Consider the following 18,793-nt stretch of genomic DNA (forward strand, 5'->3'; position numbering starts at 1 on the left):
GGTCCATGAGCTGGCACAAGTCACGTTTCCAAGGGTTTTTGCCAAAGCAGGGATTTAGAGATGACTTTGTGTTTTAAGGGAAGCAAAGAGTTTGCTTTAACAGCCCGGCTGTGGGAGCTGGAGCTTAGAGAGGAGCCACTGAATATCCCTGTAAGGGGCAGAAGTAGTGAGGGGATCCCAAAGGTGCCCCCAGTCCTGCTGGGGGTGAGGCAGGTGGACCTTCTTCCCTCCACTATTTGGTGCTCAGCCATGAGTCCCTTCTCCTGCTCTCAGTGGTGGGGGGAGAGCACAAGCAGATACTGAGCAGGCTATGTTGCAGCCTCGGCACACAGTTTGCCTCCCAACAGCTCCTCTTTTTTATTCCGAACATGACAAGACATCCGTGTGGCCAGTGTTGCGGGCGAGTCTGCGAGTGAATTGGATTTGTGCAGTAAGACTTGGGGTGGGAATGCTCAAACCGGGCTCATCCTGGAAGTGTGTTCCTCAGCACGGTCCCCGGGAACAGCCCATGTTTAAACACCCATGACAAACCACCAGCCTTTAATACATGGTTTATTGAGGGTTGACTGAATTGCCACTCCGACCCCCTGTCCCAGCCCCAGTGCATTTACTGGTGAGACTGCCCTTGTGCTGCGCTGGCCACCAGTGGGGAAGGACAGCTCTGGCTGGCGGGCTGGTGTCTGGTGCACTGGGCGAGGGGAGGGCAGCTGGAATCCCTCCCTGAGCAGCACCGGCTGTAGTCCACGCTCCGTGGGCTGTTATGGACTATAAAGAGGCCCTGGGAAACATCTCTGCTGTGCCTCATCCTTCCTATGGCAGGCAACAGCAAAGGTGACTGAAGGACTTCTCAAGACCAGAGCTGTCTGTGATGGGTACAAGTGTCCTCACTCGCTTCCCTACCTGCCCGCGTGGCCACGGAGCAGCGAGCTGCCCTGGCTGCCCATGTGCACGAGGGGACAGGGGAGGCAGGTGTCATTTAGCTGCTGCCTTGGCTCCCACAGAGGGAAGAAGATCAGCTGCAATGTGTTGCTCAGCATACACACACAGGATCACATAAGAGCTGGAGGGGAGGACCTGTGCAGGAGTATAAAGCCGTGGGTATATAAGCCAAGAGCTGCTGGCACCTTCCAAAGTGCTGGATCACAGCTCAAGACAGTGTCTAAGTGGGGACAGGGGGACGTCTGTCATGGTAGCAGCCTGCAGGACAGTCAGATGCAAAAGACCCCAAGCCTTCCCTGCAGCAGTTCTCCAGGAGTGATGCTGATGGGGCTGCTGGAGCCCAGAGGGTGAGCAGGGAGCAGGACTGCCCGATGGGTGTGGAGAGGAAGGGGGGCAGGCAAGTCCCCAGTGCCCACAGCAAAGCAGACAGCAGGGAGGGGCTGAGAGAAGGAACACCTTGCAGGGATGGCCCCGTGGTTCTGCCTGGTCCGAGCCCTGGGCTAGCACTGGGGCTGATGTGGAAGCAGGGAGTGACAAGCAGTGGCTGAACACAGCCTCTCTGAAGGACAGAGAAGGATGAACTGGTGGCTGTGGGATTTCAGCCGTGGTGGTGACTGTGCCCAGGCTCCAGCAGCTTCCCACGGCCTCACAGATGAGCTGGGGCATAGCAGCAGGGCCCAGCCTGGGGCTGCAGGAGTCAGCTTGTGCTTGAGGATTCAGTAGTAGGCACCAAGGAGGGTCGAGACCTTGTACAGGAGCAGCTTGTGGTTGGCGTGCAGGGGCATCCTCCTGTCCAGCACCTGCCAGCGGATGCACAGCTCTGGGTCACAGCCCTGGAGGAACTGGAAGAGGAGGAGAGACATCACGTGTGTGCTGGGGGTAAGGAGCAGCATCAGCTGTGCTCAGCAGCAACACGCCCCCAGACTCCCACCCTCTGTTTTTGGGGCCCCTGTTGTGCTGCCACCCCATCTGCAGCCCTGTGCTCCTCCTCCACTGCCTGCAGCTGCAGAAACCTGCTCCTGATGATGGTGAGATCTGGGTCTGGAGCCAAAGGGATTCAGAGGGATGTCTGCCTTGCCTGGGGTCTCACCTGCCCCATGCCTGCTGAGAGCCAGGTCATGGAGCCACAGAGGCAAGAGGCTCTTACCGAATTCAGCCGCTTCATCTGCACATCGTTCTGACTGTCAAAGTGTATGCTGACAGCAACAGTCTCAACCCAGGCATTGTCTGTGTTGCGGGGGTCATCGAGGTACCCTTTGTGTATCTGTGCACAGTGAAGGATTGCTGCATTAGCAGAACCATAAGCACTGCTCCAAGGGCACTGAGAGGCCCCAGAGGCTGTGGGATATTGCCCCGTATCTCCTCCGTGTGCTTCATACCTCGGTGCCTTGCTTCAGCAGGTTCTGGAACTGGGGCCAGAACTCCCGGCGCATGATCCACTTGAGTTTCAGTGGCAGTGTCTCGCCTGGCTCCAGCGACCCCTGCACCAAAACAGATTTCGTAGCCTAGCCCAGCCTCCCTCACCACTACCAGCTCAGCAGATCTCATGGTTGCCACCACCGCAGGAGTTGCCACAAGCTCTGCTGGAGTGGGGCAACCAGCAGTGGTGCCTCCCTCCTCTTGCTCCTAAACCCATCTGTGTTTCTCCCTTTTGCACAGGGCATTTCAGGGCCTGCAGAGCTCCTGGGACTTGGCTGGACCAGGTTGCCTCAGAGCCTTCTCGGCCACCTCCACTTACCCCAGGCAGAGCCCAGACATCTGACAGGGGGTACTGGGCCACCAGCACTTCCAACATCTTCTTCAGGCTCTTCCTGATAATGGACCCATCCAAGTTCCTCCTCCAGCTGTGAGAGACAGGTCCATGTTATTCTGCAAGCCATACCCAGCTCCCCCCTTCCCAGCATGCAGAAGGCTCTTGCTTTGAATGGGTTTTGCCAGACATCCTGGCCTCTCTGAGAGGGCTTTGTGCCTCCTTCCCCATTCGTGACACTCACCGGGTCACAACTGGGTGCAGGGCATGGTTGGGCCCAAAGCTGTGCAGCCTCCCGCGGCCTCGCAGACCTGTCCTGCCCATGGGATTCCTGGCAGGAAACAGCAAGCAGGCATGGAGGATTACACCACGGAGCTGGCCAAAGCCCTAGACCCTATTCCCAAATTCCCCACCATTGCATTTTGTGTGTTCTGGGATGCCGTTTTAGTTTGTTTGTTTTGGGGGGAGCATAGCCCTGAGGAAGACACACCCCAGGAGCTATGCGTGCCATTTCCATGCCCCACTCTTAGCTGCCAGAAGGATTGCAGCCCTCCTGGCTCACACAGTCGTGACAGCAGCTTCTGGTGTGGGTGGTGCTTTTCAGAGGTGCCTATCCCCACTGCTCCCACCTCACCCATCTACCCCACGGTGGGTGCACTCACAGCGGCAGTCCATCCTGCACGGTGTAGAGGCCATGGAAGCTCTGCCGGTCAATCAGCCCGTCCATGGCATTGTAGTTTATCTTCAGGAGAGACTCTAAGGAGCTGGGGGCAGGATTAGTTCGACAGTGAGGGCTGCCACATGGGGGGACAGGGCAGAGACGAAGGGCTGGATGTGGAGGGAGCCCCCCAGGGACACTCACAGGTTGAATGGGTCTTGCACAGCTGTGTCCTTGTGGTCGGCTGAGTAGGCAGGAGGGTCATACAGCTGGAAGTCCACCTGCAGAGCATGTGGCCATGTCAGACCCCACTTGCATCCCTGCTCTGGTGGCCGGCAAGGACTGGGAGCCCTGGGAACATTTTCTCTCACAGTTCTTTCCTCCGCCCAGCTCATGGTATCACTCGCCCAGGCAGGAAGGGCTCTGGGGCTGAGCTCTGTGTCTTGGTTGGAGGCTTGGGACCTCACTTGTGCCCTCATGGAAGCCAGCACTAGATCCTGTCCCTGACCTACATTCCTGATTCAGAAAGCGAGGAGGCAAGTGTCTGCTCCTTCTGTCTCCCATCCAAGCGCCCCAGGAAACCCTACCACAATCCCAGCAGGAACAACATTCACTTCCCTCTTCTTGTCCCTCAGAGGGCCTTAGAGGCGCTGTTCACCCAGACACAGAATCTCACTGGAGCTGTCATGCCCAGTATGGCTGCCCTGTGGGACCCTGGAGAGGGGACAGCCCAGATGGGCCTTCCCATCTCAAAAACCTCTGGACATCCCCAAGTGAGACCCAGTCTTGTTTTACTGAGCACAGCCACAGCGTTTTCCCAGGGAAGCATCTCCAGCCACGGTTAGACCCTCTGCCAAGTAGACACCCAGCCCTGGGGTGCTGAATCCTGACAGAGTATAGCAGCTCCCAAGCTTAATTCTTCTCTCTCTGGGTTGAAACGAAAGCTGTGTTCCCCTTCCCGCCTCCTGTCCTCCTCCACCCATGGGAGCAGCCCACGGTCCCCTCCTCTTGCACTGCTCTCTGGCCACAGCTCTTACCTCCCAGGGCACCTTCTCATCCGGCACGGGGAAGCGGATGGTGTGAGACCCTGGGTAGATGAGGTTTCGACTAAGCACGTGGTATGGGGGCTGCTTCTCTTCAGGTTTCTCCTCCAGGTCCAGCTCCTTCACCTCTGAGGTTCTGCTGGAGGCTGCAAGGTAGACAGAGGCAGTGAGACCCTGCAGAGCAGGGTGCTGAGCCTCAGCAGGACTGGTGCTGAGGGCTGTGGCTCAGCCAGGAGGCTGGCCAAGTCTGTACAGGACAAGATCTGCTGATGCTCCCAGTGGGTCTGGCCCCTCGGCATCCCTTCAGGCAAGATGAGGAGGGACAGGAGCCTCCTCTGTGCCATGCTGCATGAAAAGCCTCAGCCATGGGCTCCAGGGAGGGCTCCAGCCTGGAGGCTGGGACTGGCCCCAAGGCAGGCCCTGGGATTTCCCCAGTGCTGCTGCGGTGCAGCCAGCTGTATTTACCCAAGGGTGGCATGTCCTCCTCTGAAGTGAAGCCATTGCCCTGCAGGGCCTGCATAATCCACCTCAAGGCTTTGGCACTCTGATGAACCTGCATGGGACAGGAGAGGGTCAGCCCCTTCTGCATGGCCGCAGCGTGGGGGCATTGTCCTCCCAGTGCCACCCACTCCTCTTTCCTTTAGAAACCACCCAGGAGAGTGGTGGGACTCTGCTGCACTTATATTTTTTCTCCCCCAAAATACATAGGAGTCTCTGTGTTGTCTCATTGTAGGCTCATGGCTTGTGTCCCATTCCTCAGGTAGCCCAGGACAGATGTGCCTGGGGAGGGACATGCAGCACCTAATCAGAGTCCCCCAGTTCCCAATACACCATCTTGTTTCCCTCTCTGCAAATTAGATGGAGATTAAAAAAAAAAAAAAAAGAAGAAAAAATAGAGTTGCAAAATCTTTCCTGATTTTGGGTCAATGGAAAAAGAAGATGCTTCTGGCCCTAAGAGAACTAACAGGCCCCAGCAGCCCTGACTAGCCTCCTCTCGAGCTCTGCACCCACACCCATGGGCTCAAGAGCCCACTTAAGCTCAGCCCTGGGCTTCAGTCCTTGCTTGAGCCAAGTTGGAGGGGTGCTGGTCTGCAGCCCAACCCCTGGGCTGGCAGTGCACATGCGTGGTGTGGAACAGCTTCACAGGGAGGAGGCTGAGAGCCCCCCATTGCCAGAGGGCCTGTAGGGCTCTCTCAAGCCAATGAGGAGGCTGGATGACCAGTGCAGGGGCTCATCCCACAACCTCCATCATCCCGTTTTCATCCTTTTCATTTTGGAAACAAACAGAACAGAAAGGCATGTATTTCCTTTATGCCTGTTCCTCTTTGAAGCTATTGCTTTGGCAAGAAAACTCAAGCTGTTTCAAAGGGGGATTGATTCAGAGGAACTTTCTCTTATGCTGTGGTTCAGTTGACTCACCCCCTTGGAAAACCCCATCTTTCCAAAGCAGTTGTTCAGTTTTTGCCTCACCTGGTCTTCTAGAGCGATCAATCTCTGCTCCACCAGACCTGTCCTCTTCACCCGATCCAAGTCCAGCAGCTCTGCCAGCACATCAACTCTGGATGGACAGTGCAGAGAAAAACCCCCTTAGGACTAGTGCCTGCTGTAGGTGCTCAGCAGCCCACTCCATGTGGGTGCAGCCACCTCCACAGGACACATTCCTATGAGCACTCTCCCATTGCCTGCATACACAGCAAGGAGTGTAGCAACAGCTCCCTGAGGTCCCAGAGCACCAATCCCAATTCCCTCCTGCCCAGGACACTCGAGGATGTCCCTGTCTCAGCAGTGTCAGCACCTCTGTGCAATGTCTTTGATTTTCTGCTCTGTGTTCTGCTTCTCCTGGCACTGCTGGTGCTGCAGGTAGTTCTCCTTCAGGTACATCTCCCAGGAGAGCAGGGCAGCTTCTTCATTCTTCTCCAGCTTCTCTTCTGCCAGGGGAAGGGGATGGCAATGCTCTCATATCCCGAGGCATCCCAAGCTCCAATACCACAACACAGACACCAAACCTCATGCCCCGGGGAGGGAGCAAAGGAAGGGAAGGGAGCTGTTCCTCACTGAGCTGCTTGTGGCGTGTGGCTGGCCTGCACAGCAGGACTCGCCGGACCAGGAGCTGCAGGTGGTTGAGGAGGATGAACGGCGGAGGTGCGGGTGGGCGGCCGTGGTATTCCTCAATCAGGTCGTGCCTCTGGAACTTCCAGATCTGGTCTGTGTGTGCCTGGACCTGCTGGAACGTGTAGCTGGGGACAGAACACAGTTGGCTGTGAAATGAGGGCAAGGAGGCACGCCTCAGCCGTGTGGTGCCCTGGCTTCTACTTGTCTCTCTGAACAGACCCGGCCTGCAACCTCTGCTTCCACCATGTCTATAACCCCCCCCCTTCCCCACAAAAGCATCCCTGAGGTCTGGTCTGTGTTCACACAAGGCCTCTCCTCACACTTTCTCAGCACATAGTGCCCTGGCCCTGGCCAAGCCTGCAATAAAGCCAGCTTGATTCACTGTCAGAACCACGGGTCCAGGTCAGACTCACTTGAACATGGCAATGAGGAGGTTAAGGAGGAGGATGTTGGTGAAGAGCAGGTACAGGCACAGTAAGATGACCGTCAGCCACTCTGGGAAGATGGGTTTCTTGTTGTCCTCATTGGTCTCTGGGCACTTGGGCTTGTAGGGGTCAGTCCCATTGGGGCTGCACTGATCAATGTTGAAGTTCACCCCTGCAAGAGAGCACGGCACTACTCCACCACAGCCAAACCTCGCAGTGTCGCAAGGAGCATGTTGTACTCCCTGACAACTGCCAGCATCAAGGTGGATTAGAGTATGGCAGAGATTTGAGCAACTGGTGCATACTGAGTGTTTCCAAGCTCATTGTGCATCATAGAATGGCTTGGGTTGCAGAGGACCTTAAAGATTATCTAGTTCCAACCCCCCTGCCATGGCTGTGGCTTGAAGAGGAGTCCTGTGCAGGGCTTCCCTGGGCTAGCAGACTGTTGCATGAGCTTGGCACCCCTCAGCCTTGTAACAAAACCATCCTGCATGTGCCACACAATTTTACAGGCTGCTGTCCCTTACCATCGATGTAGGAAGGAATCTGTCCAAAGATGGTCAGGTAGGAGTGGTAGACTACACCACGGAAAAGCCACTCCACACGCTCCTCATTGTGGATCAGGATGGCCTGCTTGGCAACCCCAAAGGACACCACCCACACTGCTAGCAGGAAGAGGAAGAAGAAGACATCCTTCATCTGCAAAGACATGGATGAAGCAAAATTGCATCCTGGAGCAAACTACCCTCCAGGACAGCACAATGTGGGTGGCACGTGCCCTGCAGGTCTCCAGCTGCTCTAGCTGGAAGCCAGGCCTGACAGGGTGGAGAGGTGCTCTCACCATGCGCTTCACAATGATGATCTTGGGCCCCAGCGTTCTACTGACTGTGAAAATATGCATCAGACGCAGGCAGAAAATAATAAAAGCCAATGACAGTATGATGCGTCCGGGATATAAAGTTGATGGAATGAGCCTGGGCACAGAAGAGAGGAAAGGAAACAGCTCAGTGATACCAGTGTGTTGTTTTTTTTTCTGATCTCACAGCATTACATTTCTGCTATTGCAGTGATCTTCCCTAGATTGCTGGTTGAGAGTTGCAGCATGAAAAACATCTCTCCTAAAAACAGTTGAAAACAGAAGTAAATTGGTTGGAATTAATCACATGATTACAAAAATCTTCACTGGTCTTTTGAAGAAGAAACTGCAATTAAAAAAAAAAAAAAAGTGCACAATTCTCAGACTAGTTTAGGGCCAGTTGCAGACTACAGTTGTGACTTGAGCCCATGCACTGCAAGGTAAATGGCTCTACATCTCACCTGCAAGTCAGCCCAGTGATAAAAACCATGATGGCACAAACATCCAACTTATTCCAGAAGTCCTTGAAGTAAAGGGAAGCCATTTTCAGGACCCCAAGCCCATCTGGGTCATACAACAGCTGTTGGGAAGAGAAGAGGGGTTAGTATGTCAGTGAAGATCTTGTAAGATACTCAGCTGCCACGTAAAAGGGAGGGGTGGCACAGATCTGCTAGCCATCACCGGACTTCCTTGCTTACCTGAAGTTAACCTGAATCTACAGGGTATTCTACATGGGCATGGAGGAGCATGGGGAGAGATACCTGAGACAGGGGGCTCTTTAGTCTGTTGAGGAAAGGCACAGAGATGAAGCAAAAACTGAAAGAAAGGAAAAAAAAATAGTGAAACAAAGTGTGGAAATAGTTCTGGGAATAAATGCCCAAGGAAGGAAGTGGTCCCTCCATCTCCTGATGTTTTTGACTCAAACCAGTGTGCCTTTCTGCGAGTACCAAGGGCCAGGCCAGAGGTAGCTAGTGAGACAGAGACAGGGCGATCTGGCAGTTCCTTCTGCCAGGACCTCTCCAAATGGATGGTGATGTAAGAGGTAGCACGGGAACACAAGCTAGACGGGACCTTCCAGGAGCACCCAGAAGGGTGTCTCTGGCAGCCTGGACCATCTCACCTCCTCCCAACCTCTGCTCTGCCCGCCCCATACCTGGCGCGTCTCCTCGCACACCAAGGAGAAGAGCCAGAAGTAGATGAGGTACTCCCACCAGGATGGTAACGGCTGGAAGTCAACCATCAGGACGTAGGCGAAGAGCAGGAGGAAGGTAAAGTAAGAGAGAATGTTCATGTGGAAGATGACCACAGGTGCTGTGAAGAAGGCCCGGAAACGTGTCAGGCAGTTCATGGGCTGCAGCTTCTTCTCCCTGGGGGGAGCAAGGACAAAAGCATGGCTCAGCTGCCTGAGGTTTGTCTGCTAGCAATGCAGGTGAGGAGCACTGTTCTGACCAGGCCGTGTGGATAATAGTGCTCGCCTGCACCAGCCAGCTAGAGCTCTCAAGGGGCCTTGCTGGTGGATCAGCTCTCCAAACCATGTGCTGCCCAGGGAGATGTCACAAACAGCTTCTCCCAGCCTGTGCACAACAGTCAGACCCTCCCAGCTGGTCCCTGGGATCACTGCAGCCACCCCAAGGGGACCTGCAGGCATTGCAAGGTGAGGCTGAAGGCTCTGGCACACGGGTGTGCTAAGGGTGCTCTTGGGCACACGTTGGGTGGTTGCATGAAGGAAAGGCTCCTGTCCTGTGCGGCACAGGGCCAGAGGGCAAGCCAGTTGAAGGATGAGGCTGAAGGAGAATCCTGCCTCCATGCATGCATACTCTCAGCTGCACGATGTACCTGAAAGTGATGAGGCTGGTGTAGAGAAGTGGGAAGAAGAGCATGCACGCAATCACCCGCCAAAGCCCATTGTCAATGCACAGCTTCCCCCACCAGACTTTTGTCAGAAAGGCCTGTGAGGAGAAGAGGAGCAGTGGTTACAGGAGCCGCCTCTACCTTCTGGCCAATTCTTGAGACGTTCATCTAGCCCACCCAACAGACAGAGCCCGGGTCTGTCCCCCAGGAGGATCAGGAACGATCAATTTCCCCAGGAGCAGGGAGGAGACGGGCAGGCCCAGCACAGACCCTGGCACAGGCCGCTGGGGGAGGCAGGGTGCTCAGCCACCAACTGGAGGGCACAGTCCCTCCATCTGAGCCCTACCTCTGCAAACAAGGCACCCTGAATCTGGGGAAGGGGACATGCCCCCTCACCCACTCCACCACCACCCCCAAGCATCACCACTGGGAACCCACTTGGACACCTCCGTGGGCCACAAAATTCATGTTTTTGGCCTCCAGTGCCAACTGCAGACAGGTTGTCTTCCCCCAGGCCTCGGAGACACGGATGAGGAGCTTCTGGGCCCTCTCTTCATCCTTGCGATAGCAGTCTGTGAACACACCTGGGGGACCAGGGAAGCAAGGCTGAACTCTGGGGCCAGCTTCGGTGCTCAGCAGGGGGAGCACCAAGGAGTATTTCACAGCAGGATCTGGGCATTTCCCCATGGCCTCCCTCTGCACTCCTGCCACCACTCAGGGCACAGCCCTCATGGCACCATGACCCCAACCACAACAAGCACAGCCCTGTTTGGCACCATCCACCCCACCTACCACCCCTTAGACACAACATGAGGCAAGCTAGCCAGCACAACGGGATATGAGAGTTGTTCTGGTTGTCCCCTTCCCACTCACCAATCGCCTTGTTCTCGTACTGCTCAGCCAGGGCCAGCATTTCATCAGTGGTGTCAGTGTCTTCCTCCTCCTTGGCGAGCTCCTTTAGGATTTTGCTGCAGGCCAGAGCAGCCGCCATGCAGTCCTGGCTCTGGAGCAGAAGAGGCCAGAGAGGGTGTGGGACTCTGAGACTCCTACAAGTCCATGGCAGACCTGACAAGTCCTTTGGGGTTCCCACAGGATGGAAAAGGAATGCCCCAAGCTGAGCACTGCTCAGAAAGGACAACTTGCTACGACAAGGGCTGAGCTGTCTTTCCCTCTAGTTGCAGGGGCAGCGGATAACTAACTGCCACGGGGAATCTGGGGACATTCCTGCTCTTGTAATAGGAAGCCACGGGTGATGGGATGTTTGTGACTCCATGGCTTTGAGGAAGACATGTTCCACAACTGTGGCATGCTCATGTTTTTCCATCTGGCAGCCAGCTACAACACCTCTTGCACAGAGATGCTGGAAGCCTTCTCTACCCCCAGCTCCATGCTCTTGGGTCCCCCTTGCAGTGTGCTGAACCCTATCTTAGCCTTTGCTAAGAGCACACTTCTGGCCCAGAACATCATCAAATGTCATCAAGTGAACACTGAGTGTCCACTGGCTAGGAGGGCTGCCACAGGCTTGTTGGATGGCTCCCATATGGCTGTGGCTTGGGCACTGCCATGGACCTGTGACACCTACTTGCCCGAATCCCAGCAGGTGTAACCTTGCCTTTTGGGCTTGGGAGTCTTGGCTCCATCTGAGCCCTACAGTTGGGACTGACAGGTTTGGGCTGCGATACCTGGGTCCAGATGATTTCTGCCAGTTCCTGGCGGTTCTGGACCACAGCCCAAATGAGCAGGTCACGGACTGGGTCCATGCTGAAGGTGACTCGGCCAGAAGAGCGCTTGTAGAGGGACCGGAGGCTTGACCCATGGACCTGGGAGGGACGCAACGGTCAGACGCGTTCACCTGCCAAGAGACTGCAGAGAGCAGACAGCCCCTCAACACGAAGCCCTCCCTGAACCCGCGTGCCTGCCTCCACCAGCCATAGAAGGCCTTTTCTTCAGACAGAAGGGTGAACAGGGCTGTAATCATCCAGGAAATGCCACTTTTTCTAGGGCCAGAACTGTGTGGGGATATGGCCAGCCTGTCTAGCACATGAGGAGCCTCTCTGACCTCCACCCTGCTGGGTCCTGCCCAACGGAGTCACAGCCACATGGTGCTGCGCGTGTAGGAAGGGCTTTAAGGGATTTTAAGTGGGATTCTTGAGTGGGCAAAGGGACAGTGATCCAGCTGCAACTTGCAGAACTGTTTCTTGAGCCAGTGTCCCCCTCTCTAATGCAACCCCGCCACCACGTAACCTGGAGATGCGTACATTCAGCTTGATGTGCGGGACAGGGATGGAGAGCCGGGGCCGCTCAACGTGCTTGGCCTTGGGGTAGAGTGGCTGTGTGGAGTGGCCCAGGAGCTCCCGCAGCACCTGGGAGACATGGTGCAGTTGGATTCTTGGCATTTTGGAGCCAGATGTGTTCTCTGTCTCCTCCAGCAGGACCTTCTGAAGCTTGCTGTGGAACAGGCAGGACGATGCCATGTTGTTGTAGAGGTAAATGAGGGTGTCCCAGGTGACAAACTCCTTGAGACGTACTCCCTGTTCCAGGAACAGCTTCACAAACTCTGGCTTGTTTGAGATCAGGGCAGCTGCCATCACAGGGTGGAGATCTGTAGGCTGGCAGACCAGAGGCAGAAGTGAGAGAAACCATGGCCTCAGAGCAAGGCCTTGATCAGGTGGGGGGAAGATTTTATATGAAAGCACTCAAGGAGTTTCTGGGATTGACATAGCATCTGGGAGGGAAAGGGGAAAGGAGGCACTGGGATTTGCAGGACATCCCCGGAGACACACTTGTAGGTCAGTATGCTTTCTCCCCTGGCAGTGAAGCCCTGTGCTTCCTTGGCTGCTTGGTGGGGGTATGGGGTAGAGCCACAACAGACCCTCTTTCACCAGCTCATGAGGATGCACCATACAAACAAGCAGGGCCTCGACAGCTTGTTCCCCCCACCCTGAGCACAAGCGCTCAGCTGAAGGATCCCAGTGCTGCTAAATGAAATACCAACATCCTTTGTAAAAAATTATAGGGCAAATAGGACCTTTAAAAGCAGTGAATTGCACGTTGTGCCCGCCTCTGCATTTTGGAAGGACAAGACGGATTAAGAGCCCCTGACAATGTAATGGAAGCTTAGGGCCCAAGATAAATGCCCTCAAAAACCCTCCCTAGGCAAAGCAGAGGTGAAAAGTGCTCTCAACATGAACTGCCCTCAAGCTGACAAACTAAGCCTGACCAAACAGTCTTACAGTAAGGTCCAGGCAGGTTTGTGCATGGTCAGGAATGGGGAGAAATGTCCTAACCCTTGCCCTCGATCTCCCCCCAGCTCCCCAGCTCTGCCTCCAATGGCAGCCACGAAGCAGACAAACAGCACAGGTACTGCCTTACCTTCCACTCATGGTCGTCTGTGAAGATCTCACTCCGAGCAATGTCTACCCTGTTCCAGGCCACAGCTAACTTCAGCTGGTGGTCCCAGTTCTCACGACCAAAGTGATCTTGGTTTTGGGATGCTGCATGTAAAGTGCATGCATTAGAACAGAGGGTCATTTATCCCCTTGACAGCCCACTTGGAGACTTGGTTCTTTGGGAGAAATATCCTCCTGATCAGTTCATCATCACATGTTTTGAGGAGCCCTCTGGTGACTCCACAAGCCAAGCAGCTGCAGGAGGCAACTTGTGACCCCCATCCTATTCACCTCTCCCATGCCCCCAAGCAGCTACCTTCCCCTCACCTTTGAACAGGGCCTGGAGGATGGCCACATCCACATCTTGCTGGCCATATTTGCCCTCTCTGAAAATGGTCAGGAGATGCTGGCTCCGCACTATGTCTTGGATCTACAAGGAAAGCCATGGGCAGGCAGTCAGCAGCAATATCTCCTCCCTGCGAACCCCTGCCCTGCTTGGAGCTTGTTCCCTTGCTCCCTCTGGGTCTCCTGCAGGTCCCCTGTGCTGTCTCCCAGCCCAGCTGGGGTCAGTGCCACACAGTCCTTCTCTACCCAAAGTGAACAGGCAGTGGAGGGGCAGAGCCTGAGCCCTGGGGTGTCCACCAGGACAATGCTGAGTATGGCTGGGAGTAGATGGATGTTCAGTAGGACCTGAGCCTTAAACTTCCCACTGGGAGCCTTGCTGCTCACAGGAAAGGATGCCTGGGGACCCCTTTCGTCTCCACATGCTCAGAGAAAGGAGCTGCCTGCCTGCAACAGGCTCACCTTCTTGGTCCACTCCACCAGCTTGCCCTCGGTGAAGAGCTCATAGGTGTCGTGGAAAAGCACACTGAGCTTCTTCCGGATCAAGGCGATGGTTATCTTGGGCACAGGCAGGTTGGCCACCTGCGCAATGACATCTGCCACACGCCCAGACCCTTCTACAACCACACAGGGTGTCCCATTGGTGATGGCATTGTAGATGGTCTGCAACCAAGTAGGGAGACTGGTCCTAATACCATGTGGAGGCCACCAAACCCCCACTGATCCTGAATCCTTCCACTGATACAGCGCAGCATCCCTATTCTGCTGCATTTCACCTGTGACAACCATGTTCCCACCAATGCTGGGAGAGCAGCACCCCAGGCAAGGAGCAGACCTGCTGCCCTTGACCCTGGCCACCAACTTAACAGGCTTTCCCAATCCTGCTCATCCCACCACTACCCCCTCTCAGCTCTCCTGGGAGAGGGCAGGGGCAGTTCCTTACATCAAGTGTCCCAGGGCCTCCTTCCAGCACCACACAAACAATGGGGATCTTGATGGCAACGCCTGCAGGGAAGCAGAGCCTGGGGTCACCATCCTGTGGGGCAGCCCCTCCAAGCAGCTGAGCTGGGTCCCCACTGAGCTGTGGGGTGTAAAATGCAAGGTTGGAGCACTGCCAGGCTTCAGGGGAGAGGAGAAACAATCTCCTGGTAGTCATGCTGCTGGGAAAGGTTGGCCTGAGGCAGAAAAAGGCCCCTTGATTCATGTCACTGAGGTACCTGGCAGGAACCATGTTCTGCATTTATCATAGGCATGTTCTCAAGCCCTTGTCTGGATCCTACAGGGAAGCCAAGGCCTCCTCTCTCCCCTGAGGCCAGGATGGGCACTGCTTACCAACGGATGACCCATCAAGCCTTTTGTCCTCCCCTGCCTCAGGCTTCCTTGTGTTGCTGTTACCTCCTTTCACCTTGGTCTGCTCCGAAATGAACTTCTCCAGCCGGGTCCTCAGGGGGATTTCCACTCCGTACCTCCCATGGGTCCCATCATCCACTAGGATGAAGTGGGAGTGGTTGCTGTCCAGGCACGAGAGGCTTCCTTGGTTCTCCTCATCCAGGACGTACTCAGCTGGAAAGCCACCCTGCAAGATGCAGAAGGAGAGGCTCTGGGCAAAGCCTGACTGGGCTGAGGAGGCACACCAGATGCCCAAAGCAACCGCTGTGTGAGCTGGAGAGCATGCAGGGGCAGACAGGCTGAAGTCACTCCTGCCATCTCTGCAGTCCTCACAGCAGTCTTGCCTCATGCTCTTCTGTCTCTGCTTTACCTGCCCTCCCAGGCTGCTCCCACACACCCACAAGGGTCCTCCCAGGAGAAGCACAGCTCCTATGCAAGACACTGGGTAGGGCAGAGGGACTTCTCCGAAAACATCACCCTGAAACCATCACTCTTGGTCTGGCTGGGTTTTTACCTGGGCTACCAGCCACAGACACCTCTTGAAGCACCCGTTCCCGTAATGGTCTTTGGGTAGAACTTCCCCAGCAACCCAGGTGTAAGCAAAGCAAATGCATTTCCAACTCTGCCTGGCTCACCATGGGGCAGATGAGGCTGTCCCGGTTGTACACAGTCCCCCAGGTGGCTATGCCAATGGTGACAATCTCGGCCTCCTTGTAGCTGCAGTTGAGGATGAAGTCTCGCACTGCCTCTCCCACCTGTTTCATCACACCAGCATGGGACCCCCCTGTGATGATCCAGGCCCCTGGGGGTCAGAGAGGGACTTGGAAAGGGAGAGGCTCTGTCACGGCAACCTCCTAGCACCTCGCTATATGGCTGCAGGAGCACTTGGCTCTCAGAGAGGCTCCATCCCCTAGGAGATGTTCTCTCTGCCCATTTTATCAAGACCTGGCAGCACAGGAGACACCTTCTGCACAGTGCTGCATCTCTCAGTCTCACTCCCTATAAGTCTGTTTGCAGCAGCTGAGCAACAACAGTCCATCCCTGTTGGGTGGTAGCTCAGACAGGGCCCTAACAGGCCTTCCAGGCCAGCTCAGTGTCTCCACAGCAGCCAAACTCACTGAGCCTGGCATCACTCGATGGCAGGTCCCTTTCCTGCTGCAGTCTCAGGAAAAAAACTCTACATCTCTTACCAGTGGTCTGGGCCACTTTGACTAGCCCTTGCCGGAAGATGTTCTTTAGCCTTGGCTTCATGATGAAGTTTTTGGCTCCACCAGTAACCGAGATGAGCAGGTTGGGTGCATCAAGGCCCCAGTGCTGTGTCATGAGGTGGTAGATGACCCGTGGAGGAGTATCAGAGGAGACACGCACGTACTGCAAAAGGAGAGCATACATGTGTTTTGGGTAAAAAGAACAGGGCTGGGGGAAGGGGCACCTCCACCATGATTTCTCACATCCCAGAAAAGAACCAGGGGCTTTCCATGTCATTTCCCAGAGGAGTTCTGTTGCTGCTGCCCCAGTTCTTGGTGTGTAACGCTGTTCCCAGTCACTTCCCTGGAAATGTGAATCCCCAAGACTTGCCCAAGGATAAGGACAGGGAACAGCAATGCCTTGAAGCATGGGCCTCATAGCATAAAGACCAGTCTTATGGTTTCAGAAAAGGTACAAGGGTGGGTAGAGAGGAGGGATGCTGTCTTATCCACCTGTCTCTCTCAGTGTTGCCCTTGGGGCACTTCTATGCTTCCCTAACCTCTCGTTCAGGAGGGAAGTACTTGCATTTCATCTGCTATGGCAAGATTTGAACTCTGAAACCCAGTGCACAACAGAGGGGAAAAACAGATCACCTTTCCCATCTTCTGTCCCAGGCCTGCAAAGTGGATGTCCCCAAAGGCATCTGTTGGCATTTCCTGGATGTGCCTTCTTGGGTCCCATTCCTTCCCCAGGAAGAGGGGAGTTTTGACAGCATCTTCCAGGTGCTGTTCCCTGAGGTAGCCGCACTCACACACAGTCCTCCTGAGAGGGAACACCAACAACTTTGTAGAAAACAAGCTAACCCCAAAAAACAAAGCCCAGGTGGCCTACCTGCCACATCTAGGCATGAGGTGTTTGCATTTTGATTAGGAACACCACAGGCACCAGCATCACCCACCCAACCTGTCTTCCAGCTCAGAACTTGTGAATAAACAAGGGCTTTTTCTAGGGGAAAACTTAGCAAAGATTGGTATTGCCATCTATAGAGGTTTATGACAGAAATATTAGAGTTGCTCTGGATGAAATATGGAAAGAAATGACAGCCTGGGAAAGCATCAGAAAGGTTACTCACTGGGAAACTAGGTATCAGCCATGCAGTGATACACAGCAGGATAAAGAAACACATCAAAAGGAATTTGTGAATTCCCCGGATACCAGTTCCCTTGGCAGAAAGGTAGGATTTTCTGGTGCTGTACATTGTCACCAAATGTCCCTTTTGCTCCCCTGGCAGGAGAGGGGAAGGAGGGACTGACTTACCCAGAATCTGATGTCTGGGAACTTTCCACGAAGTGCACACACTCTTTCTTCCGGATGTTTTCAGGAATCCATGAGATGAGATTTTCCTGAGGAAGAGCAGCAAGAGGTCAGTGTTTCTGGAAAGGGCCAGAAGTTACCCCAGGGACCAGATACAGTGGTGCTTCTGGCATATCTAGGGGCTTTTTTTGCTGTGAAGGAAGAAAGCTCCATCATTCTCTGCAAGGACTAAGCCAGGTGTACTCCAAGGAGAGGAGATTCAAATGCTGGACATGCAGATGTATCTCAGACATTTGTTTTTTTCTGTCCTATCCCCAAAACTCAAGTGATCTCTTATTGACATCTACCCCTACCCCGAGATTCACCCACTGATGTGTCCCAGGATAACCCAGTAACGCTCTTCTACCACATGTGGCCAACTCCCACCTCTTCCAGCAGCTGCTGAACTTGCCTTCTCGTTGTTCCCAGAGGGAAAATGTGCCTTCCGTCTGCTCCGTGAGATGCTGCTGCTGCTCTGCTGCAGGTTGGGGACCACCTCGAAGTCACTCATCTTCATGGGGTGCACGGAGGAACTGTCTTCTCTCTCAGGGCACACCTTGTTCAGCTCGGAGGGGAGCACCTTGCTGTGCCGGCCGTGCACAGCCATGGCTGCCTAGCCTCCTCCCTCCCACTCCTAGGCTGGGTGCAGCAAAAAAGAAAAAGGATACGTGTGGGTTGAGAGCAGTGGGTCACCCTGTTTACCATTCCCTGGGCAGGGGGGAATCTGAGCAAGAGCAGAGAGGTGATTTCTGTAAAAACCCACAGGGTGAGTCACATTGAGACAGACTCTGCAGCCTGACCCCCATGTCCTGCCACCAGCACGGCTCCTGCTCTGCCACCTGGCAGTCCCTGGGGTGTTCCTGGCAGCAGGGTGAGCAGAAACCAGGTCTCTTGTCTGAACAGCTTCAGTGCAGCCATGCCTGGAAAATTGGGGTTTGCAGGAAAGATGGTCAGCTCCAGCTGGGACCCTGCTGGTCACAGTGCCCAGCCTCTTATTTCAGAGGGGGTGCAACAAAGTCCCCGCACTCTGCCTTGTGGGTGAAGGGGGATTTGGGTTAAAAGTTGCCAACTGCCATCACGCGTGCCTTCGTGACTCCAAGAAAGCCAGGCCACAAACTTTTGCCTGCTGCAGCCACAGATCAGCTCCTGAGACTTCCCAACCTCCACTTCTGAGCTCTTGAATGGCTGAGTTCCCCAAAAACTGCGGGAGCAAGGATGGAAAAGCTCCCGTGTGTCTCTGGAGCCTAAAGGGGAATGGTGTCTGCTCTGGGGGGCTGTGGGCAGGTAATGTGCACAGCACTCAGGTATTGAGGTGGCAAAGCTCTAGGGTCAACAGGCCTGTGTTTATAAGGAGGATTTTGGCTGCCTTTCTGCCAGTCAAACCCTTCATCACAACCAACCTGATAAGGGCTGGGAGGACTTCCAACTGTGTGGAAAGAATGGTGGAGCAAAACAAGGGCTGCCACTGCATTTCACTCATGTCTCCTTCCCCCATGCT

At 54.8% G+C, this 18,793-nt stretch overlaps 1 protein-coding gene across 3 annotated transcripts; it reads right to left on the minus strand.

The window, feature by feature from the left end:
- Positions 1-1,655: 1,655 nt before the first annotated feature.
- On the minus strand, positions 1,656-17,902 carry TRPM2 (transient receptor potential cation channel subfamily M member 2; the record flags this gene model as incomplete). 3 transcript variants are annotated; one of them, XM_084291833.1, is made up of 32 exons in its annotated part: positions 1,656-1,781; positions 2,087-2,203; positions 2,319-2,420; positions 2,678-2,783; positions 2,934-3,020; positions 3,352-3,453; positions 3,552-3,628; positions 4,385-4,536; positions 4,856-4,943; positions 5,861-5,948; positions 6,186-6,318; positions 6,446-6,627; positions 6,916-7,099; positions 7,455-7,626; positions 7,769-7,901; positions 8,245-8,363; positions 8,937-9,150; positions 9,620-9,732; positions 10,073-10,218; positions 10,508-10,637; positions 11,317-11,454; positions 11,893-12,243; positions 13,007-13,128; positions 13,351-13,453; positions 13,828-14,028; positions 14,309-14,370; positions 14,761-14,941; positions 15,390-15,556; positions 15,945-16,125; positions 16,596-16,764; positions 17,260-17,345; positions 17,708-17,902. In XM_084291833.1, the coding sequence occupies 32 exons, from the start codon at positions 17,900-17,902 to the stop codon at positions 1,656-1,658; spliced, it is 4,527 nt and encodes a 1,508-aa protein (XP_084147959.1). The 3 variants fall into 3 exon arrangements, with proteins under 3 accessions (XP_084147959.1, XP_084147958.1, XP_084147957.1); XM_084291832.1 differs by having other exon boundaries at positions 8,937-9,197; positions 9,601-9,732; XM_084291831.1 differs by having other exon boundaries at positions 8,937-9,200; positions 9,535-9,732.
- Between the last annotated feature and the right edge of the window lie 891 nt (positions 17,903-18,793).

This window comes from Netta rufina (assembly GCF_964035555.1).
Source record: "Netta rufina genome assembly, chromosome: 9".
Classification (NCBI taxonomy): domain Eukaryota; kingdom Metazoa; phylum Chordata; class Aves; order Anseriformes; family Anatidae; genus Netta; species Netta rufina.